The sequence below is a fragment of the Danio aesculapii genome, chromosome 18 (assembly GCF_903798145.1).
Source record: "Danio aesculapii chromosome 18, fDanAes4.1, whole genome shotgun sequence".
In the NCBI taxonomy this organism is placed as follows: Eukaryota; Metazoa; Chordata; class Actinopteri; order Cypriniformes; family Danionidae; genus Danio; species Danio aesculapii.
This window is the reverse complement of record NC_079452.1, coordinates 51,863,083-51,887,801: the sequence shown is the minus strand read 5'-3', so window position 1 is coordinate 51,887,801 and position 24,719 is coordinate 51,863,083. Positions and strand designations below refer to the sequence as shown.

Below are 24,719 nucleotides of genomic sequence, written 5' to 3'. Positions count from 1 at the left end.
TCTTTAGTTGCAAATATAGATTCTTATGGAGTCCGCCGGGAAAAATAAAGGGAAAGACCATTTTCTAAATGGCGTCAAAGTATTACTTTTAAATTAGTGATGCACCGATACCATTTATTTGCGTCCGATTCCGAGTATCGACCGATACAGATCCGATCCCGATACTGTGCCTTTTATTAAGCATAATACAATTTATATAGTTCTGGTGATTAACTCAAAAAAATATATCTTCTTTAGTACAAACAACAACACTATAGGTCTACTGTATATGACAGATGGCACAATCTAACTTAAAACATGACGCGTGCTGTAAACTAGGCTACGTTATTTGAGCATGCGTTATGATATTGATCTGTTGTGGTCCAGCTTAAGTTTCATTTTTTTTAATATTAAAATTTTTCTTTGAAATATGTAATAGGCTACCACTATTGACCCTAATCAAAACACAGAGTTGCCTATATTAGGCTAAATCATTTTCTGTTAATGACAATTCATATTGCGCCTGTCAGTTTCACTTTTATGAATTGAATCAACTACTTTGACCACAATGAGGCAGGTTTTACAAACTGTTTGGAGCACTGAAAGTATTCCCAATGGAAGAATAAACTCGAGAGATGAGAGAACAGAAACTTTTAATATTACAGAATAATTTTACAGAGAGACGCACATCACGTCTACGCAGCCAGTGTGTGAATGAAGCGCTTGATGCATCACTGAAACAGCGCACAGCCCTTCGGTATCTGCGGACACTTTCAGAACTTGGCAGCACAAAGGAAAAAAAACGTTGAGGATCTGTCCAATGCATTATTGAGCCTTTTCTAATTGAAAATTTCAGATAGGCCTACTTTTGTGTGTGAAGAGCAGGTAAAAACCCTTTCTACTCTAGTGTTGCCAATGCGTTCTGCTAATCTAACAGACAGCACAACATGATTTAGAAACAGCAATGAACTCCTTGTTGCAGGTCAAAATGAACCAATTTAATGCAAAACAATGCATTTGTGCACTTGATTACTTCTATTAACAAGAACAAATAGTCTTGGAGATAGTTTTTTGAGTTGTCATAAATGCGACATGCAGCTTGAATTAGAAATGAATAAAGAATGATTGACTGGCGCAGCGGTTGGAATGGCTGAAATGAACATGAATTTAACCACTTAAATATTCATCTGTGCTTCACATTAATCAATAGAAAGGCTTCAGAACATTTGGTACATAGTAGACCTACAAGACCACTTTCTAGGCCCTTATAATAGGCTACCTTCATGGCTTTTGTTGGCTCATAAATTACACAGTATATTGCGTATATTGATCGGATTTGGATTGGTACCAGCTGGCCGATACCCGATCCAGCAAAAAAAATGCAGTATTGAACCGATATCTGATCCAAGTATTGGGAACGGTGCATTCCTATTTTAAATATTATTTATTCAATATTTATATTATGTAATTTTACATTGGGCTGTACAAATTAAATGTGTATGTTTCTGCTTATTTTGGTTATCCATTTAACAGTCGGTTAAAAAAGTAACAAAAACAAAAGAAAGTTGGCGTCTTTAAATTGTAATATTATTTCATATTAATGCAGGTTTTGCTGTGGGTTGAATTAAATAAATGCAGCCTTTATGAATATAAAAGACTTTTTCAAAAACAACTGGAATTTCAGATATTTACTTTTTTTTTAGCTTAATTGCTTTTAGCTTAATTGCTTAATTTATTTCTTCATAATTGGTTAAACATCAATTAGATCTTTATAATAGTAGATTACAGTGGCTGTTTCTCAATATGAGTTCTTCAGCATCTTGTGTTCTCATGTAACGTCATCATTAACCGCAAAAGTTTAGTTCCAAAACTCAAGACTGCAAGAACGGAGGACCCGTGAAAGTTCCTGGATGTGTTCTTGATATCAAGGATGCGTGGATGAGCGCAAAACTCATTCGAGAAGTCCCAGAAATCATTGCAACTGAATGAAGGAGGTGGGAAGCACAGCATTTTATATAGATTTATTAATAAAATTCAGAGATGTTACTTATTTATCTCAGGAGTTTCCCTAAATGAGACAGTGAAAGCAAACATTAACATGAAAATCTTAATTATAGCATAAACACATTTAGGGTGTTTATGTGCTTAAATTCATATTAAAATCCATATTATTTGTATTGTGCATCGTGTATTTGTAAGTCTTTTGTGCATGTTATATACTGTATATTTAAAAAGGGGAAAAACAATAAATCCTTGTAAAATTCGAGAAGGTCATTTGACCATCAGGAACAACACAGCATCCCATTTCTTACATTTCTCTGTTCTTGCGGTCTCTTGAGTTCATTCTTCTGAGATCACCTGGCAAGAATAGTCTCCTCGAGAACGCGAGTCTCTGCATCCTTAGAATTGAGATACAGCCAGTGTCTTTTTGTTGTTTACTTGCTAAATTATTTGTAAACATTTGAATGTCTTTTGGGAACAATCAACATTTTTTTTTGTATTAAGCGTACAGGAAAAAATCTAAAGGGATCCATCTCAATAAAGTTTTGAATTGTTTCTTTAAATATGAATTTATGTAGTTGCTAGGAATGAGGTCAGCATACTTTGGGGGTTCTTGCAACAAAAAAGTAAAACCCATATTTTGCACTTTGCCTCCCTTTAGGTTTGAGTCCTGGGAGGATTTTGAGGATGAGCATGGTAAAGGCAGGGATAATGGCTATCAGAGTCTGCACAAAGTTCTAGAGCCTTTCCTGCTACGTCGTGTCAAGAAAGATGTGGAGAAATCCCTGCCGGCTAAAGTGGAGCAAATCCTCAGAGTCGACATGTCAGCCCAGCAAAAACAGTTCTACAAGTAAGCTCCATTTTAGCCCATTTCATGCCTCTTTCCAAGCCTGTGCTTTGAAACTGCAGTGCAGCTCTAAACTGAGTAACTATTTTTAAGTTTTGCCAAAATTTGATTCTAGACATTCCTGATGTACTTATTTAATTGTCAACTTAAAGTTAAAAATGATGCTTTAAATGCATAATCAGAGATCATTCGTTAGTTGGTGTCATGACATGGCTTATGCTGCTGAAAGTAGAGTTTCATTAACTTTTTCTGCACTCTTTTCTTTCAATAACCAAATCAAACACACAAAAAATGACAGTGGTGAAAAAATAGCAGTTAAGAAAGTATTAACCAATAACTGGGTAAATATATTTTGAATCAAAAATATTTGCATTGATTATACTGAGGAATAGCATGTTTGTATTGTACAGTAAAAGTAAAAAAAAACTTATTTGAAACTTAAGTTATTTTATATCATAGGTTTAAAACTCGATTCATGGAGGGCCACAGCTCTGCACAGATTTGCTTCAACCCTAATCAAACACCGGTTCAAATTAATCAATGTGTTCAAGACTACCAGAGACTATTAAGCAGGTGTGAGTTGGAGCTAAACTATGCAGAGCTGCGGCCCTTCAGGAATTGAGTTTTGAAGACACTGGAATTTAAATTTGACTGTTTCAGGGTTTGAAAAGTGCTCAGATCTTGGTGGTTGAAACTCCATGAAAATTCAATTTTGTTGCTTTCGTAATAATTTATAATACTAATTAACTTTTTTAAAATAAATCTTTTTGCTTAAGTTGAATACTCTGGATCCTGCACATGTAGTCTGTAGTCTTTAAAAAAATTAAAATAAATTCAGCATGCAACTAAATTACATTTAAGAGAGTAAATGACAGCAATTCAGTTTTGGGCTTGGGGCAAACAACCCATCAAAATTACTATAGAATGCTATAAAGTACTATAGTACTCTAAAATACTGTGGAAGACTATAATAATTAGCATCTGATATAATGTGTATGTACATAAGTATGTAAATATGTAATTTGCCACACTTACAAAGTGCTTGAAAAGTTAAAAAATGCAGTTGTAAAAGTGCTTTAAGTGTTTAAAATGAGATGGGAAAAGGTGTAAGAACCTTAATTCATGCAAAAAAAATAATTAAAGTAATGCAATATGTTAACAGTTTTTATTTTTATAATTATTTTACATTTAGATAAAGTATTAGCATATTGTGTTGCAGTGAATTTATTCCTTTTTTCCTTGCCTAAAAAGAACTTTCACTTTATCTTCATAAAACCTGCATAAACCAAGTTAAATAAAAACAGCTGTACAGTTTTAAAAATTAATGAAAAATGCTTTCGGTTAAACTTTCAACTTCAGTTCCTTCTGAATCGAAGGGTTCTGTGTTAAAGAAGGCAGAGCCTCGGAGTGAGACCTGCTTTAATCATCATAGACCAATAGTAGCTCAATTACTTTTTCTAGAGACTTTATTCAATCTTTTGAAGCAAACTTTAAGCCTGATTTGGTTTGAAATTACATAACATTTTTGAGTGTTTAAAGAACATCTGCCCATCTCACCTTTTTTATTTTATTTTAAATGCAGTCTTAATGTAACAATTTATTTTTGTCAGATGGATCCTAACAAGAAACTTCAAGGCCTTGTCCAAAGGCACGAGAGGCAGCTCTTCTGGCTTTCTGAACATTGTCATGGAGCTGAAGAAGTGTTGTAACCACGCTTTCCTCATCAAACAACCAGAAGATGGTGAGAATGATGTTCCACAAGAGCACCTACAGGTATGACATCCTTGATTTGTTGATTTAGTTCATTGTATGTCATTTTTAGGGTGTTTGTTGATGGGGTTTTTTTATTCAGAGTTTGGTGCGTGGTGGAGGGAAACTGGTTCTCCTGGACAAGCTTCTCACACGATTGAAGGACAGAGGCAACCGTGTGCTTATCTTCTCACAGATGGTCCGCATGTTGGACATTCTTGCTGATTATTTATCTATGAAACGATATCAATTCCAGGTATGATCTCAGCAGTACTGCAAAGTGTTAAATTTGAATTTTTTTTGAATACCTATTAATTAAAAAACATGGTTGTCTACTAGCCACTTATATGCGTAATTGACTGGAGGAGTAGTAAAAGATTATGTAAGCTGTTCATGTGTTGATTTTCCTGTGAGCCTTTTCCTGGCATAAATGTCAGTGAAATAAATTTTGCTACTAAACCTAAATCTCACTGGGATAACTGAATGCAGTGGGTGACACTTTGGATTTTAAGATATTTAGTCAAAACAAAAATTGCTCAAGTACAGTATATTGTTTAAATAATTTTTTTTACTGGTGGGTGCAGGACACAGTTTAATATGCGAGCAGGATTCCTACACTTAAAAGTAGTCGAATTTCAGACAAATGGATTCATGGCCTGAAAAGTACTTAAAAATAAATACAGGTCCTTGAAAGTGCTTGAATTAAATTTGTTTATTGTTTTAATTCAACAATTGGACTTAATGGCCAAAAAAAACCCTTTAAAAATTAAAATCTAGTACAATAACACTAGCTTTATTTCCATCCAAATATGCAAATTTTATGCGCAAAACTGGATTATCACAGAAAAGACATGCGAATAAGGCAGTGTTTCCATCTAATGAGTCAAAGAGAGCAAAATGGTTACTTGCTGATTAACTGCCAAATATCAACAGTAAAGACGGAATTTGCTGTGGTAGGAGAAGCTGCATCAGTCTTTTCTTGATTTATTAAACGACTTGCGCCTCAGAAGACAAATGCCGACATGCAATGAACGTGCGGTGGCGTATAAAGGCATGAGACACGGAGCACAGATGCTCTTGACCATTCTGGAGGCAATTAATAAAATAATAACACCAATACTGAAATGGTTATGGCATTTTAGAATGACCAAAATATTTCAGATGTTTTACAATGTGCTCAGCCTGCTGGTTTGCCCATTCACACATTTTTATCATCACATGATCTCTTAACAAAATCAAATTACTTTTTTAATGTGCATGCTGGAATATTTTCTTATGGAATAAAAAGTTTATCCTGCTCAGTTATGCGCATCTGTTTTTTTATGCACATTTTCAAAATTGGTGCGCATCTTGGCGTTTCCATCAACCATTTTTTATGCGCAAATCAAGAATGCGCATAAAAATAGTTGGTTGGAAACATAGCTTCTGACGAATAATGCACATTTGATCAATATTTTAGAAACTGCAATTGAGTATCACTAGTATTAAATTCAACTAATTTTATTAAAGTTATTTAAACCAGAAAAAACCTTAAGTTTTTTTTTTAATGGTCAATTAAAAAAAAAAATTACTCTGATAGAGGTGTGAACCTACACTGGTCTCACGGTTTGGTTCAAATACGATTATCATGCCATCGATTCGGTTAAATTCGATATCCCGGTGCATCACGGTGCATTGACGATGCTTTCCATTCACAATTTTATATTTTACTTCACAGGCGATGTTCACAGATGAGTGACACTGATAAACGGCAGTGGCCCAGTGTTGCCAGATTGGGCGGTTTTGGATAGGCATTTCAGTGGGTTTTGGATTAGTTTTTTGGCCTGGAATCAGTCAGCTACATCTGGCAACACTGCAGCGGCGATCACAGCTGATTTATGATAGACGTGGTGGAGAAAACTCACACGCTCGTGTCTATCAAGAAGTATCGCTGTAACAGCCAAGAGAAGAGGAAAAGTCATGCAGCTGGTCAAATGGGCCACAGTGAGAAAGGGAGAAATGGAGTTTACTTTCATTCTCTCAATCGCAGCAAAATAGGGGCTTTTGCTGTTCATTGTCAGTGAAAGACTGTCCAGCAAACACACACACAGTAAAATTGTGCGCAGTTTCTGAGTTTTTAAGTAGTTGGAGCGTTGTTAATACTAGCGCTCGCCTCCCTCACCATAGTAAGCTACCGCGACATAGCTCATATGAGATGAATGACGTCAGTATATAATAACCGGTTATGATTATTACTGAACCGATACCGAATTGTCCGCGTCTGCATCGCGGTGCACCGAAGAAACAATTAATTTTGACACCCCTATACTCTGATGTTTTTAATATAAATGTTAAGTGTAAGTGAAATGTTAAAGACAGGAAGGACATGGCGCTACATATGCTGGCGTATGAATTACAAAAGTGCGTGATTTTTAAAATTAAGGGTGCATTAAAGGGCCATGAAACTCCCTCTTTCAGTTCAAGTCTACCTTAGAGTTTTTTCAAAAAATGCTTCATGATGTGTGTGGAGCTCTGCAAGCAGAGGGAGGGGTGGGCATGGCTGGCAGAGCAGGGGAAAACGAGGGCAGCGAACAACTGTCTCATTTTGTGAGTAATTTAATGCCCAAAATGTAAGTAATTTAATGCCCTGCTAGATTTTGTTATTCGTAATTTCATATACACATTACCACAATTTGTTATAGCATCATAAAGATAATCATGTAAACACTGAATAAGGAGGAATTCTCGCCTTCTCAATGCCCAGGTCTGAATGCAGACACAGTGGATAGCAGTGCAGCAGGCCTATTTATTAGCTATGCCAGTAACCTGGATAATTTTAAGAATAGACGAACACGGCAGCATGGATATAGGCGATGTGTCTGAATGGTAACGAATTCTAATAAAAGAAGAAGTCCGCCCTTCTCCAATTCTCGCACAGCTCTCGACAAAAATGCTTGCTGCAAACCAACAGCTTTGCTGTATCAGCTCTGACAGCATTGCAGGGAAAAACATCAACAAACCCTCTGAATCATGAAAACAAACACATACAACCCCTTATGAATGGCTAAATACTACTTGCTGTGCACAGACGTGGTATCACCCAGTCATTGGGTCTCCCAGCTTGGCAGGTCTGCCTTGCCTTCGGAAAGCATGTGCTCTCATGGATAATTGAGAAGCAGGGTCTTCTCATAGGATAAGAAAACTCCACTATGAATAATAATAAGAAATAGACGCATCATCACTCCACTAGCAGATTCGTGCTACGTCACTGATTTTGATCCCGCTCCAAAAATTATTTTAAACCCGGAAGATGAAGTTAGCTGACAAAAGCTCCAAATTATCCAGTTTTTTTAAGTTGACAGGTGCTAACGTTGTTTTAAATAATGCTCAACACACACAAATCTGTTAAAATTTCAAAAAAAGTACTTGAGGGTTTCTTAAACCTTTAAAAGTCCTTCAATCTGCTGTTCATGAAAGTGTGGGAACCCTGTGTGAGAATAGCAAACTAAGGTAAACTGTGACATATTATGCTCATACATTCTTCATGCAGTGGACTAAAAAAAACAACAATAACTGTAGTAATATTGAAGGTAATTTTTGTTTTGTATGCTTTTAAGATGCATCCAAATTTAGCAGTATTTCAATATAATGTTATAATCCCATCTGAATAATGATGATTTGTTTTGCTATGTGTGCATGTTACAAAGTATATATTTAGAAGTTACATGAATGCCCTTCTGCAGTGTCCTTGTACAGTTGCTGATTTTCAGTTTTTCTAAATCTGGATCTCTCTGTTTTGTCTGTGGAGAGGTTCAGATGTAGTTGTGCATAAACTTGGCTCTGGTGATGTAGAGAATCATGTGTCAGGGTCGCAGTATGTCTGCTCTGACAGCAAGTTCCCTGAGCCTATTTTTATCCACCGTTATTTTTGATCGGTGTGGCTTTGAGCATTAGCACAGCTCGAGTCTCAGTGTTGTTTTGGTCTGGCAAAATATCTTCCATGTCGTCATAATTCAGTGGTAACTTTGGATGTTTTGGTATTTTAATGGGAGCCTATCAATCTGAGCTTCCCTAGTTTGGTCATAGTGTCATGCTTTGACATTGCTTAACCGTATCTGTGTTTTCTCTTATGATCAGCGTTTGGACGGATCCATCAAGGGTGAGCTCCGAAAACAAGCACTGGACCACTTTAATGCAGAAGGCTCTGAGGTAAGAAGCCAGACTGTGCCATGCATGTTTGTTTTGTTTGGCCAGAGTTTCACTGTCTGCAGATGTTTGCTATGGTTGTGATGTTTCAGGCAGTGCTTTGCGTCACTGTTCAGTTGACAGCATTGGTACTGATTTTGGGAATGCATGATCCATGGAAAATAAATACAGGCTATATTTAATTATCTGGAGATTTAAAGATATAATTCCTGAGCAGTTCAAAGAATTTTGTTAGATTTGGACTGGAAGGCCTACATGTGTGTTAAAAACAATCAATGTTAAGACCATTAAATATACAGGGTGGGCCATTTATATGGATACACCTTAATAAAATGGGAATGGTTGGTGATATTAATGTCCTGTTTGTGGCACATGAGTATATTTGAGGGGGGAAAATTTTCAAGATGGGTGGTGACCAAGGTGGACATTTTGAAGTCGGCCATCTTGTATCCAACTTTGGTTTTTTCAATGGGAAGAGGGTCATGTGATGCATCAAACTTATTGGGAATTTCACAAGAAAAACAATGGTGTGCTTGGTTTTAACGTAACTTTATTCTTTCATGAGCCCCCTCACATATACTAATGTGCCACAAACAGGACGTTAATATCACCAACCATTCCCATTTCATTAAGGTGTATCCATATAAATGGCCCACCCTGTAGAGCAGAACAGAGATATGAATTTTGTGTCACTGCATTTTTTTTTTAACAATTTATATCAAATCATGAAAGAGTATTTCCATCTGACATCCCTAACATGATGCAGATGTAAATTACGTTCAGCGAAACATCAACTAGGGATGTACCATAAAGGAAGTTCAGAGCTGAAACCAAAACCAAAAATTCTGGAGGCAAAACTGAAAATGCTCTGTAATATTTTTATATTTAATATTATAAAGTAATTGTGTAAGAATTTTAAAAAAATTTTTACTCAATAACCACATTTTATTGGTAGTAAAATTTTATTAATAGTAAACACGTTGAGAGGTGTCATTTTACCAGTGTTGCCATGACAGCACAGTAGCACTATTGCAGACAGCAGGAACAAGTACACATAAATATAAGAATGTCATGACGACATGTTTTTTTGCGTGAACTTTGCATAAACTGCACATGATCAACCAGAAAAACAAAGAAAAGTATGCACCTCTCTTGCACACAGCAAGTAATAGAAATGAATGGTGTCATAGTGCAGTGCTTTCTGTGTCTGATGTGAATGCTGCTTCACTCTACTCCGTGACAATGTCTGGAGGAAGAGTAAAACTAGTCCACATTCTTTTTTTTTGGCTCATTTTTTGGCCGTTTTTCTCTTTTGGTCAAAGTTTTTGGCCAATTATTTTTGGTTACTCTTTTTTTTTTTTTTTTTTTTTTTTTAATTAATTAATTTTTTAATATAAATAATAAACATTTTCATTCATATCATTGTACATCATGTTGTAATGCAAATCCATTAATATTACTATTGTATAAAAACTATTGAGTAGGTTCATTATAATGCATTTTTAAATATGTGTCATAGTTTTTTATCAAGTGAAATTTATAATGTGATCATTTGCCTTTTATCACCCATCCCAATTGCCTGCTGTGAAGTTATTTACCTGGAATAGGAGATTTATGTGTCAATTAATGAATACACTGATGTGTTTAGCTGTTGTTTTCATTGTCCATCTGTGTCTTGCTCAGGACTTCTGTTTCCTGCTGTCCACTCGAGCAGGAGGGCTTGGGATCAACCTGGCCTCTGCTGACACAGTGGTGATCTTTGACTCCGACTGGAACCCACAGAATGATCTCCAAGCCCAGGCCAGAGCCCACAGGATTGGCCAGAAAAAGCAAGTACGTAGATTTTAAACATTTGGGCAATCGCTCAAACTGTTTAATGAACTTCAAAGGCCCTGTTTACATCAGGCTAAGATGTTTTATTTAGTGATTTCCTTGAGGAGAGGGTAGATGAACATATCTATGCATGAGATTTTATTTTTGTAGTCTTTCAGTATAAAATTGTAAATAGATCAACAAAAGTGCATCTTAATACCAGGTGTAGACATGGCCAAAGAGTCACTGGAGCAGTATCTAGATTCAGATATTTTGTGGGTTCTTTGCATAGGTGAATATCTATCGCCTGGTCACAAAAGGGACTGTGGAGGAGGACATTATTGAAAGAGCTAAAAAGAAGATGGTTCTAGACCATCTTGTCATTCAGAGAATGGACACCACTGGTCGAACTGTACTGGATAACAGTTCAGCAAATTCAAAGTAAGAACCTTCAAATTAAATAGAAAAGAATCTGATTTCTTTGATTATTTTAACCATGTATTGAGTTCACTAAATATCTCTGTGTTTTGTCATTTGTAGTTCAAATCCTTTTAATAAAGAAGAGCTGTCTGCGATCTTGAAGTTTGGAGCAGAGGATTTGTTTAAGGAAGCTGAGGGGGAGGAATCAGAACCACAGGAAATGGACATCGATGAGATCTTGCGCCTTGCTGAAACCAGAGAGAGCGATCAGGGATCCAGTGCTACTGATGAGCTTCTGTCTCAGTTTAAGGTACCCTATTAAATCTTTGTAATTTTATAATACATATTTTCCCCTAAAGTTGGAACCAGCATGAACTGTGTGTATTCTGGCAGGTGGCTAACTTTACCATGGATGAAAGCACACCAGATCTTGATGAAAAGCCTGGCCGGGATTGGGATGAAATAATTCCAGAAGAGCAGCGGCGGAAGGTGGAGGAAGAGCAGAAGCAGAAGGAGATGGAGGATATCTACATGCTGCCAAGAAGCAGAAGCTCTAACAAGAAGGTGAGGATGTGCTTGTAGATTATTTGAGCCACTTATAGACTTTATTTTCATGTGTAGTTAGGGTTGAGTCAGATCTAGTTCTTGGAATGCAGTAAATGGGTATGATATAAGTAAATCTAACACAATCAGTGTTAACAATATTTGACAAAGTTATAATATAAGATATTAGAGATTAAATAATGATATTGAAGCTGAAGCTTTTTTAGTGGATTCAGAGACAGTAGGTGCTTGATTCATGCTTCACAAAATGCTACAAGTAATGGTACAATTGTTTCTGTCAGTTTATTTTCTGCAACAGTTTTTTTTTTATCTACTTTTTATTTCTATGTTGTTTAACATGAAACTTGGTATATATCCATTCTGGTTGACCCTAATGGGATTTGTGTTTAGCTGACCTTTTTGAGCACAGTGTCCAGACCTAACAAAATATGAGACACACATACAATAGGACATTCTTGGAATGCTCAGAAAGCTTTGTAAAATTCTACAGTTGTAAAAAACACTATACCGCTGCAATTGTATGATCCATGTATTCTTTGATGGACATCATTACATATGCTCTTATATGACTTAGATACTTGCTAATTGCTAATGACTTTATACTTGCTGAAAAATGCTGCCAACAGTGAATTAGATTTTAGCAGGTAATAACATTAATCTTAAGCCGGTCAGATCATCACAATTTTGGCACGATTTCCTTGACGTAGGGTGTCATGGGGATTCATAAATGACAAATGGGCATCGTGACACCAGATTCAATCATCTCTTCTTGTGTAATGTGACAACCGATACCATGCCTGCGATGCCTCACAACACCATTGCAGGATGTCTAGCATGTTAATTTTTTTGTTCTTCACGACGAGTTTAGTCACGTGGGTGACACTAGGCAATAGGAGCGCATAACTTCAGTTATCTCAGTGAGTACTGCCGTTAATCGTTTAATCATTTGTTATGCAAACTTTTAACTACCTTTTCTAAAATAATAAGCTGTTAAAAGCAATTTTATCTGACAGACTGGCACAAACATGCAGATATCTTCATTCTCACAATGAGTTTCTGAGTTCTCTCATCCTTCCAACAGAGTTTGTTCTTCTGAGGTAATCTGGGAACATGTTTAGTGCTGCGAATACATTGCAAAAGCATTTTCTGCTCATTCAAATTTGTCATTAGTTAAAAACAATTTAATATATTCTTCTCTGAAACTGAATATTTCACTTTCATTTTATTTAGGCTAGATTATAATTTTATTTAACAAAGCAACACAATCTCACGGCAATTCGTTTTTTGGCGCATATAGTTGACTTGTTTTGTAGCGCTTCACCTCCGATGTTATTTGTTATTCTTGTTTATAGATAACTGACCAACAAAAGATATATTAAAATTAAGATAAAAATTATAGCAAACAATATTTGTTTTAAAAAGATGTTGTTTTTTTTTCAAGAAAAATATACGAATTATATTTTGTTTGTGCCCCTCCACTCCTCAACTATACTGGCGGATGATTTTTGTGAATCTGTAAAAAAAAAGGATTTAATGAATGCTTTACTGTGATTGTTGTATCACAAACCCCTATATTTTTGCATTTTTTTATGTCATTATTTTATGTCTTGTGCATCTGATTTTTCATTACTGCTGATGTGCTTTCATTTTCTCCATCTCACTTGCGGCAAGTTCAGGTGATGGAGTGTTTAAAAGCAACGATGGCAGAAAAAAATACATTTAGTATTAATATTAAAAAGGACATTTACATTTACATTTAGTCATTTAGCAGACGCTTTTATCCAAAGCGACTTACAAATGAGGACAAGGAAGCAATTTACACAACTATAAGAGCAGCAGTGAACAAGTGCTATAGACAAGTTTCAGGTGTGTAAAGTCTAAGAAGCTAAGCATTAGTAAAATTTTTTTTTTTTTTTGAGAGAGAGAGAGAGTACAGTTAGTGGTATAGCCAGAGAGGCAGTTGCAGATTAGGAAAGAAAGTAGAGACTAAACAGTTGAGTTTTTAGTCGTTTCTTGAAGACAGCAAGTGACTCTGCTGTTCTGATGCAGAATCATAAGTTTGATCCTATCCATGTCTTAAGGAATGCCCTTAAATAATGTAGTTATTCACTGTCAGCAAGCATCAGTGTTTATTGAGAAATAATATAATTGAAATAAGATAATGATAAAATAATGAAATAAAAAATAAAAATCTTTAATTGAGATAAGAAATATCGTTATAGCAACACTTGTGGCTGCTTTGGGAAATAACGCTCGTCGTAGACGTCACAGGATGACTGATCGTGAAGGAATGTGTAGTATGGCACATTTGTTACCAACAAGTCAAGGTTTTATCAAGAAAAAATCCCATAATCTGATATAGTGACTTTCGTAACCGACAATAAAAATCATGTGATCTGACCGGGACTTTAATTGCCTTTAGTTACAATGGATAATGGATGGTATGTGTACCAATTTTCTGTGGAAATTGTCCAAAAGGCACTATAATAAGCAGTAGTATTTACCTTCTGGCAACCAGCTTTAACACATAGTATGACAACTTTTTTTCTGTATGACAAAGTTATTGAAAATAAATCTATTTGATTATCAGTTCACAAAGGAATCTATATACTTCACTTAATTATATCAGTGCGCTTTTATATGAACATGATAGATTACATACCAGACGGTCGTGTGACGTGCTCCCTGTGGCTTTTCTGTGCTTTTTATCCTCTCCTGAGAGCTGGATCTGTAATATCTTGCACAGACTGTAATGACTCATTAGATTTTATAGCCACTCGTGGCATTCCCAAGTGATGGCATCACATGTTGAAGTATGCGGCATCGTAGCTTTTGGAAATGAGTCATTAAGTTTTACTGCGCACTGGACTCCCCGGCGATAAGACCGTGTGTGTTTGCAGCCACATGCTCATTACTCTTGCTTTACACGAGAGATGATTTAATCCAAAGCAGAACAGACATCCGCAAAGTATTCAGAGAAACCACTATTTTAATAATGCTGAAACTGACTCGGGATGAAGAGAATGGATGAATAAATGCAAGGATGCACCACAGAGCATTGTGTAAAAAGTTGTATTATATGGATGCAGACCAGTGTTAATTTTGACAGCCAGTTTTGATTTAGTTTTAGTCGTAGTCTTTTGACTAAAATTCCATTTTAGATTTTAGCCATATTTTAGTCTTCTGAATCATTTTAGTTTTAGTCTAGTTTTAGTCAACTAAATTTCAAAAGGTTTTAGTCGACTAAATCTACTCTCCATTTAGTTAAATAAAAAGTATTTGGTTTAATTTAAGTGTAATTTAATTAAAATATTGTATACATTTATTTATACAAAATATTCTAACTTTAATATTAATTAAAATATGTAATATAGCTTAACCATTGAAGACCAAAAATTAGATATGCATCGTTTATTTATATCATAGATAACCATAGCCCCTGAATTAGTAGCCCCCTTGTTTATTTTTTTTCACCCAATTTCTGTTTAATGGAGAAAAGATTTTTTCAACACGTTTCTAAACATAATAGTTTTAATAACTCATTTCTAATAACTGAATTCTTTAATCTTTGCCATGATGACAGTAAATAATATTTGACTAGATATTTTTCAGGACACTTCTATTCAGCTTAAAGTGACATTTAAAGGCTTAATTAGGCTAATTAGGTTAGCTCGGCAGGTTAGGGTAATTAGGCAAGTGATTGTATAACGATAATTTGTTCTGTAGACTATCGAAAAATAATATAGCTTAAAAGGGCTAATAATTTTGACCTTAAAATGGTATTTAAAAAATTTATAACTGCTTTCATTCTAGCCGAAATAAAACAAATAAGACTTTCTCCAGAAGAAAAAATATTATCAGACATACTGTGAAAATTTTCTTGCTCTGTTAAACATCATTTGCTAAATATTTAAAAAAGAAAAAAAATTAAAGGGGGTTTAATAATTCTGTATTTAAACTGTATGTAAAATTATGTGTCGGCAAGAACAGTAGAAAATGAATGCCATGGTCATATGTTAGCCATGTAATAACTTTTAATGTACAATCTAATGCCGTCAATTGTCTAAAGGTCAGCGAGTGGCAATACTGTTTCAGCAAAAGCACACACTCGGGTAAATAAAAAAGATTGAGTTTACTGTGAATTTCAGGCTGATCCCGTAGCATGCTGATGTCGCTTTAGATTTGTTGTTTTTCTCAGCGATTTCCTCCCCATACTTTTCGTCTTGATATCAAACGTGAATCTTTTTTTACTTCTAGCTTTTGTTATCGGATTATACATAATTTAATCAGACAGACACCCCTATGGATGATGTCGTGCATCACACACCAAGATAAATTCTGATTGGATATTTACCAAAATATATCCCCAAATCACATTCTTGTCTCTTTTTATTAGTCTATGAAAATGTCAGTATATTTTTATTACAGTTGTAGTCATCACTTAATTTCGTTTTCGTCTAGATTTCATCGGTAGAAACTTTTGACGAAAAATTATAACACATTTTTTTGTTAGTGAAATTAGCACTGATGCAGATGTTCGATTAATTGCCGTTAATCAGTTTTGACACACATACAAGTCTGTGCATGAACTTAACTGGTGCAATTAGCTCATGGATATATTCATATAGACCAGTGCTTCTCAACCACGTTCCTGGAGGACCACCAACACTGCATGTTTTGGATGTCTCCTTCATCTGTCACACCTATTACTAGTTTTTAATGAGCTAATGATCTGATTCGAGTGTGTTTGGTTAAGGAAACATTGAAAATGTGTAAAGCTGGTGGTCCTCCAGGAACGTGGTTGAGAATCACTGATATAAACCTTTTTATCCATGTGATGTTCTTTTTACAAGTCACCTATAGTTAAACAGTTGAGATTTATCATTTGTGAATCCATTCAGTCGATATTTGCGTCTGGAACTTTTATGTTATCTTGGCATAAATCATTGAATCGGATTAGACCATTAGCATCTCGCTCAAAATATTCAAAAAAGATTTTGGATTATTTTCAGATTTTAAGTTTGCCTTTTCTGTGGTTACATCGTGTACTAAGACAGATGGGAAAGGGAAATTAAAATGTTGCTATTCTGTATTTTCTAGGCTGATATGGCTAGGAACTATACTGTCACTCTGGCATAAAAACCTTTGCTCTCTTACTATGACTGCAACAGGATATTATGCTGATATAACGCTTGATATTTCCCTTGATGTATCTTGGTACATGATTTTAACTAAAGAAGAGTCGAGCTTTAAACAGGAAAATTATAAAAACACTTATTTTCTGTGGTGAAATGCTAATGGTCTAATTCAATTCAATGATTTATGCTAAGCTAAGCTTCGGCCAGAACTGGAAATCAGCTGAATGGATTAAAAAATGGTCAAATTTAACTGTTTAACTCTAGCTTACTTATAAACGTTATTTTATTTAAAAATTGAGTATTTCTTTAATGTATGCTAGAAACAGAAAACTCTTTTACAATAAAAACTTCTTCTATATGTCAAAGAATCCTAAAAAATGTATTATGGTTTCCACAATAATAATGAAACTAATAAGGTAATGATAGGAAATGCTTCTAAAGGCACTAAATCATCATATTTGAAGAATTTCTGAACAATCATTTGACTTTGATTACTTATGGGCAATAAATTAAAATTAAAAATATGTTAAGTTTGGAAAATATATATATATAGATGTTGGGACTGTTGGATGGGTGGCCAATGTCTTGCTATTACAGAATTTTCCAACTGCTTACACACGTTTTCATAAGTGTCACTTTTTTTTCAAAACTCTACACACAATTCTCAAAACTGCACGCACAAAATGCAGAATGCCTCACATCTCCTTTAATGTAACAATGCATTCAAACACACATCAGAATGAAGCATTTGCATCAAATGACAAACACTTCTTTCTTAATATAACACTTTTGGATATAGCATGTAAACACTGTTGTTCTAAATCTAAAGCTCTTTGCTCTTTTATAAGTTTACATCTACATTTTAATACAATCTTCTACAGTGAAAAGAATCTGCTGAGATTGGGAACAGATACACCGTAAACACCAATCACATGGAAAAAAACAGAAAAATATTTATTAGTGCAAACAATGCTGTCGTATACAGTAGCTTACAACATACACTATTCTATGCACATTTAGCAAGATAATAACATCCGTACAGTAACAAAACTGTTTGCTCATGTATATACACATGCTGCAGTTTCCATTACTTAGCATCCATCTGCAGTGTGCTAATTTTTTATTTTTTAAGTAGTTTTATTAAATTATCAATCTTTTTTTTTTTTTTTAAAGCCTACAAGCATTTCATTTACATGAAAGCATTTTTTCTTTGGGTTGAGGATGCTTGCTTTTTAATTTCTGTTATGCCATTTACATAGTGCCTTTGAATTAGATATTATTACATTTAAAGATTAAACCAATTAATCACAGGAATGCCTACTATATTGTGATGTTTTAGGCGCAAGCCAATGACAGCGACAGTGATGTGGGATCCAAACTAAAGCACAGATCCTCAGGTTCAGACAGTGAAACCGATGACAGTGAGGACGACAAGCGGCCTAAGAGGCGAGGAAGGCCAAGAGCTCGCAAAAACAACGTGGAGGGATTTACTGATGCTGAGATCCGCAGGTAAACAAACTGAACATTTAATTGCTCATTTAAGTGAGGCTTTGCTGTGAACATTACATTTACGCAAGTGTCTTTATTTTAGGTTTATAAAAGCATACAAGAAATTTGGAGCTCCACTTGAGAGGTGAGAAATAAACCAAGAGATTAAACTAAGTCATGACATTTTATGTTATAATTCAGAGTTTTGTATTTTATTTAGGGAAATATTTTTTCCAGTAATTTGTTACATATATGCATGTAAAATAAAAAGAATAATCTTTTAATTCATTATATAGGCCAGTTAGAAGCAGTTTTCTACTGCTATTTAATTTTTATACTCATAATAATTATTAATATTTTCAGTAGGCTTTTATCTTCATGTTTTCAGTTTGCGTAATAACTTTTTTGTGGTTTCTGTTAATTGTGTGATAACTAAAAGTTAATTTAGAGGTATAACGGTGTAAAACAAATACCTACCGTGTTTTTGAAGTCACATTTGCTGCATTGTATTACTGATAACATAAACAAAAAGTTGTCCTGCTCATCTTTTACATTTATGAGTAAAAGGTAAAGCGATTTTACGGATGTTTTATGGTTCAAACTCAAGACTGATTACTTGAGAAACAAAATGTTTAATCATGTTCATTTTGTTTCTGATCACATTCAATGGCTTTTTCCTGCAGTTTTAATGTGGCGATTGAAGAATTGATATTGATTTGGTAAAACGTAAATCTACAAGTATCAAATCAAGTCCCTCAACTGCTGTGGTTAACACAACACTGCATATGTGTACTGAACTGAAAACCAATCTGTTCACTATTACACCTCTACTATTTAGCTTGTGTTTAATTCCAGTTATTAGTACTTCAGGTTACATATGTTTTAAAAGTGTAAAGTTATCTACTAATTCAGAATCTCTTTTATTCCAATTTTATTTCTGTTTATAAAAATTCTATTTCAATAAATATTTCTAGTAGCTTTTGTTTCATTTAACATTAACAGCATTGTAATGTCTCTCAGTTAGGATGAGAACTGAATCGGTGTTGTTGTTTTGTTAGATTGGAGGCGATTGCCCGTGACTCTGAGCTGGTGGAGAAGTCCATTGCAGACCTGAAGCGACTGGGAGAACTGGTGCACAACAGCTGCGTGACTGCAGTACAGGAGCATGAGGAGCAATTGAAGGAAAACCCTGTGGAAGGTGTGTGAATGTTCCCAGATCAGTGCTGATTCAACATAGTGAATTATTAATATCTTTTTTCATGTTTTTGTATTGTCTTTCATTTATTTGATGTCTTCATTGCAGCTAAAGGCCCAGGGAAAAGACGAGGCATTAATATAAAAATCTCTGGAGTTCAGGTCAATGCTAAATCAATCATCCAGCATGAAGAGGAGTTTGAACCCCTGCATAAAGCTGTGCCTTCAAATCCTGCTGAAAGGAACAAGTGAGTCCAAATCAAAGCTGTTTTTTCTGTAATATAATAAACAGTTCAGTTGCGACAGACAGAAACTGAAGAGTGTGTAATCAGTTCAAGCACTTTGTGGGTGAAGATTAATCAAGCCCATCTAAATGGGTCAAAATGTTTTTTTGAGTAACTTGGGGAACAAATATGAATTTCATGGTTGTGCGCTATACAAAATTGATTTGGGAATTCCCAATGCACAAGAAACTACTGAATTGAGGTGACCAGAATCAGAATCTGACCAGAAACAAACATTAGAGAACATTTTTAAAACTTTTTATATTCCAGTATTGGGTCACAGATGACATGTCCCATTTATGTGTTCGCTAACTTTTTTCTTTTCAAACAAAAAATAGATTTTATACGCATATAATATTGATTTTATAATTTAATAATATTAAATACAAGTGCCCAATGTTTCAAATAAAATCTATAAAAATGATTAAAAACGTGAAATAATGGTTTGAATTGTCTGTCATTCTGTGCAGTAGATGTATTTTATCAAAAAATTAAACGACATTCTTAGTGTGACATTTAATTTTTAAAATATAGAAAATAAGTCATCCTATTTTGTATTTTATTTTAAATAATTAAAAACATATTGCTGACAAAAAAAATATAGTTTGAAGGATAGTGGCAAAGTATAAAAATTAAAAATGACAATTATTAGTATTTTTGGGGCTGCTTGTAATGTCTCTACAATGTTCATATACATTACCTGACAAAAGTCTTGTTGTCGATCCCAGTTGTAAGAGCAACAAATAATAACTCAACTTCTAGTTAATCATTTGGAACAGTGGCAGATGGTAGATTTTTCTGATGAATCATCTGTTGAACTGCATCCCAATCATCACAAATACTGCAGAAAACCTATTGGAACTGGCATGAACCCAAGATTCTCACAGAAATCAGTCAAGTTTGCTGAAGGAAAAGTCATTGTTTGGGGTTGCATTCAGTATGGGGGTGTGCGAGAGGATGACAACATCAACAGCCTGAGGTATCAAGACATTTGAGCTTCCCTTTACATTACCAACCATTAAAGAGGGCAAATTCTCCAGCAGTATAGCACTTCTTCTCATACTTCAGCCTCCACATCAAAGTTCCTGAAAGCAAAGAAGGTCAAGGTGCTCCAGGACTGGCCATCCCAGTCACCAGGCATGAATATCATTGAGCATGTCTGGGGTAAGAAGGAGGAGGCCAAAGAATCTTGATGAACACTGGCAGTCTTGCAAGAACGCTTTCTTTGCCATTACAGATGACTTTTTTTAATAAGTTACTTGAGTCATTGCAGAGATGTATGGATGCAGTCGTCCAAGCTCATGGGAGTCATACACAATATTAATTCTTTTTCCACTGCACCATGACTTTTATTCTATACTGTACATTATTTCTGTTAAGTGACAGGATTTTTGTCTCAGCAAAGTCAGACCTTGCTGTCCTAATTAAATAATTATCATATATATGATCATATTTTATTTGGATAAAATAAGCGTAATCTAGAGGACTTTGCCTTTCATTTAAGCCACTTCTGATACCAAATGATTAACTAGTAGTCAAGTTATTATTTGTTGTTATTAAAACTTGGATAGATGACAAGACTTTTGTCAGGTAGTGTAGATAAATGGTTTCAATGGATGGTAAACATTTATAGTAAAAAAAGCGTGAAAAGAAAAAGACACTTGTAATCAAAATTAATTCATGGCATAATGGACTCATGTAATTACTCTAAATGGTAAATGTTGAGTTCTTTTCCCTGTCACATTTCCATTTTCCCAATCCTGATTCATTCAAAAATAAGGAACAAAATGACAGAATTAGCTGAATAATGTTTTCTTTCTTTGTTTGCCAGATTTCAGCTGACCTGCCGGGTAAAAACTCCTCACTTTGACGTGGACTGGGATATTCATGATGATACACAGTTGTTATTGGGAATATATGAGCACGGCTACGGCAACTGGGACCTTATCAAGACTGATCCTGACCTCAAACTTTCAGAGAAGGTACATCTAATTAAATAGTTGCTTGCTCACATTTAAAAGGGCAAAATTAATGTTGCTTGTTACTTGACCTCAGATGTCTTTTTTTGTAGGTTCTTCTTGATGACCCTGAAAAGAAACCTCAGGGAAAGCAGTTACAGATGCGAACAGACTACTTGCTGAAGATGCTTAAGAAAGACCTTGAAAGCCAAGATGCCATTAAAGCAGGAGATGAGGTGAGAGATCATGAGCATTTCATGATAAATGATGATTTAAAAAAGTTGTGTTGTGTTGTCAACATGCATTGGTTGTGTTTGGTCCCATCCTGACCAAAATTCTAAGCGTGAACATCAAACGTAGGACAGTCTACAGAAATGAGAACACACATTTTGGGGCTGCGTCAGAGAAAATGTACGTTTCATTACCTGCGCATGGCAGTAGCCTGTTTTGTCATTCCACAAAGGGAAACCAGAACTAGTTTTGCACACATACAAAGCAAAGAAAGCATATGTTATCAAAGGCACAGCAAATGGAAATGTCTTCTTACTGAATATATTAAACATCAGTTTAGTATGTTTTATGACAATTTGTAAATCTTCCAACCTCCCAGCCCAAAATTAAAAAGCGGAAACCTCGGATGAAGAAGAAGGCCCCTAACAATGATCTGGTCAATGAAATTGCCTCTCCTCGTCTATCTGACAACCCATCAGAAGAGGGAGAGGTAAAGGTATGTTACTTTTAATGCATCTTATTATCTATATATACTATAGACTGGGATATACAAACACTGAATCAACAATGCTTAATAGTTAAGCTGCATTTTTACAATTCTCTCATTTTCCAGGATGATGGTGCTGTAAAAACACCCACAAAGAAGAAACAGAAAAAGGACAACAAAGAGAACAAAGAAAAAACAGGGACTCCTAAAAAAGAGAAGGAGGGGGACAAAGACAAAAAGCGTTCCAAGCCCAAAAAAGAGAAGGTATTTTTTTATGTTGGCGTCAGTGTTGGGTTTCATCATGAGAATATTACCTTTAGAAACTTGAATTTGAGTATAATATTCCACTGTCATCCTGAGTGGTTTTTGGATCAACAAATGTCTTAAACTCATATTTAATTATTTTTATTTTTTTAGAAATAAAATTCTTTGTATTATAAATATAATATAAATATAATACTTTTGTTGATAATTATTGTTTTTGTTTTTTTTTTTACTTTTTTTCATTAAATCCATGTTGGACCAGAATACAATTTGTACAAAATAAAATGAAATGACTGTCTTTCAGAATAATAATTCTGTGTAAAATACAGTGTTCAGCATATATAAGTACACCCCTCATTAAACTATCTTTTAAATTAATATTTAAATAAGCTATACAATATTATATTTGTGCATATACGTTAGATTAGTCAGTATTGAAGCCAATTCTGGAGCTTATCTAGCAAAATAATTTACAATAATAGTCCAAAAACTAGTACACCCAAATTTATATGTTATAGAAAAATATTAAATACAATTTTTTTTAAAAAGAGGAAAAATTAAGAGAAGCAAAACAATTGGAAAATTCAGCAGAAATTTTATAATTTTGTTTTTTTTTTTTGCAATATTTTGCTTGAATTTAAATGTGTTATCTTTCCTTTTCTTCTAAATATATTTTATGACAAAAATATTTTTTTATTAAATATATCTGTTTAATAAATCTGTTTTGTTTAAATGCAAAATACATTGAATATTTTGATCCATTTCTCAGTGAATATAGGCATTTTCAAAATGGGGTGCACTCAATTATACTGGGCACTGTAAATATAATACTTTTGTTGAGAGTTATGATTTTTTTTTTCTCTCCTATTAAATCCACGTTGGACCAGAATAATAATACAAAATAAAATAAAATGACTGGCTTTCTTATGAGTCGAGCTTCTCACATCTTCAGGCTAAACCAGGAGGAAAAGGGAAGAAAGCCCAGGGTCCTGTGCACATCACTCAAGGAAGTGAGCCTATACCAATTGGAGAGGAAGATGATGAGCTGGACCAGGAAACATTTAGCATTGTAAGTTAAAATTTTCTTTTCTTCACCTGTTTATCTCTTTTTGGAAAAAAAATAAATAAATAATTACAGGTTTATTGCGCAATATAAGGATGATCTTTATAATTATTGGTTACAAAAATTATCGGAGCTAGCATTTCCTTATCTTGACTGCTGTCTGTGATTATGATGGCATTCAGGCAGCTCCTACACAAACACACACTGGGACAAGAGAGTGACAGGTGAAGAAATGGTGTTAACCTGTTTTCTGGATGATTACACACAGTTAGGAAAAATTAGGGGTTGAACGATGTTAGATTTTTAGAAGTCGGCTTTTATGTTATCAAACATCGACTAGTCGCTTGTGACATCATCATTAAATCACAAGATGCAATTGTTTTACAACATACCATAATTTGCTAATTATTTGCAGGAAATATACACATGCTGTTTGACAGCTCATAACTAGAACCAGACAGAATCTGCTGACATTTGCTGCTATTTCTGTGGAGAATTTTTTTAAAAATCTGCGGATTTATGTGGAATTATTTTAAGAGTATCGTAACTAAAATCTTAACATATGAAATAAAAACAATACCTTTTTAACTTTTATTTAATGTTTACAATGCAAATCCAATGAGATCCACTTAATTAGTAAACAAAGCAAGTCTCTTATATAATATATCTACTACACTTTTAATATAAATGTTATTATATCACAATAATATAAGTGTAATTAATTTAAAATCTGGAAAAATATAAATTTACACACACTTGCACAAGTAAATACATAATCGATGGGCTAAAAGTCCGAAGAAATCGGAGGAAATTTTTGCATGCACAGATTCTGCGTGGGCCTACTCATAACACATTGCAAAAACAATTCATTACCAATGACTGGTTAGTGCAAAACAAATGCATTATCAACACTTTCGTTAATAATGCAATTTTAGCGCTGGCTAATTTCACTGCTAAATAAATGCAGTCAACACATTGACCACTGCACATTCTAGTAACAGAAGCTGATCTGGGATCAGTTTATCATACGTAGCGCGTCCGTCAGTCAGCGCTTA

General features: G+C 34.5%; 1 protein-coding gene across 3 annotated transcripts in view; it reads left to right on the top strand.

Annotated features, from left to right (window-relative positions):
• The window catches only part of chd2 (chromodomain helicase DNA binding protein 2), a 58,473-nt gene that overhangs the window by 23,702 nt on the left and 10,052 nt on the right, over positions 1-24,719 (top strand). For all 3 annotated transcript variants that reach the window (XM_056478901.1, XM_056478902.1, XM_056478900.1), the window contains 17 exons: positions 2,642-2,830; positions 4,438-4,600; positions 4,680-4,832; positions 8,693-8,764; positions 10,445-10,594; positions 10,866-11,014; positions 11,114-11,303; positions 11,387-11,557; positions 18,035-18,204; positions 18,287-18,328; positions 19,242-19,381; positions 19,487-19,625; positions 21,493-21,643; positions 21,733-21,855; positions 22,230-22,346; positions 22,464-22,601; positions 23,554-23,670. In XM_056478901.1, coding sequence (XP_056334876.1) covers positions 2,642-2,830; positions 4,438-4,600; positions 4,680-4,832; positions 8,693-8,764; positions 10,445-10,594; positions 10,866-11,014; positions 11,114-11,303; positions 11,387-11,557; positions 18,035-18,204; positions 18,287-18,328; positions 19,242-19,381; positions 19,487-19,625; positions 21,493-21,643; positions 21,733-21,855; positions 22,230-22,346; positions 22,464-22,601; positions 23,554-23,670 — 2,374 coding nt within the window. The remainder of the gene's footprint in view (positions 1-2,641; positions 2,831-4,437; positions 4,601-4,679; positions 4,833-8,692; positions 8,765-10,444; positions 10,595-10,865; positions 11,015-11,113; positions 11,304-11,386; positions 11,558-18,034; positions 18,205-18,286; positions 18,329-19,241; positions 19,382-19,486; positions 19,626-21,492; positions 21,644-21,732; positions 21,856-22,229; positions 22,347-22,463; positions 22,602-23,553; positions 23,671-24,719) is intronic.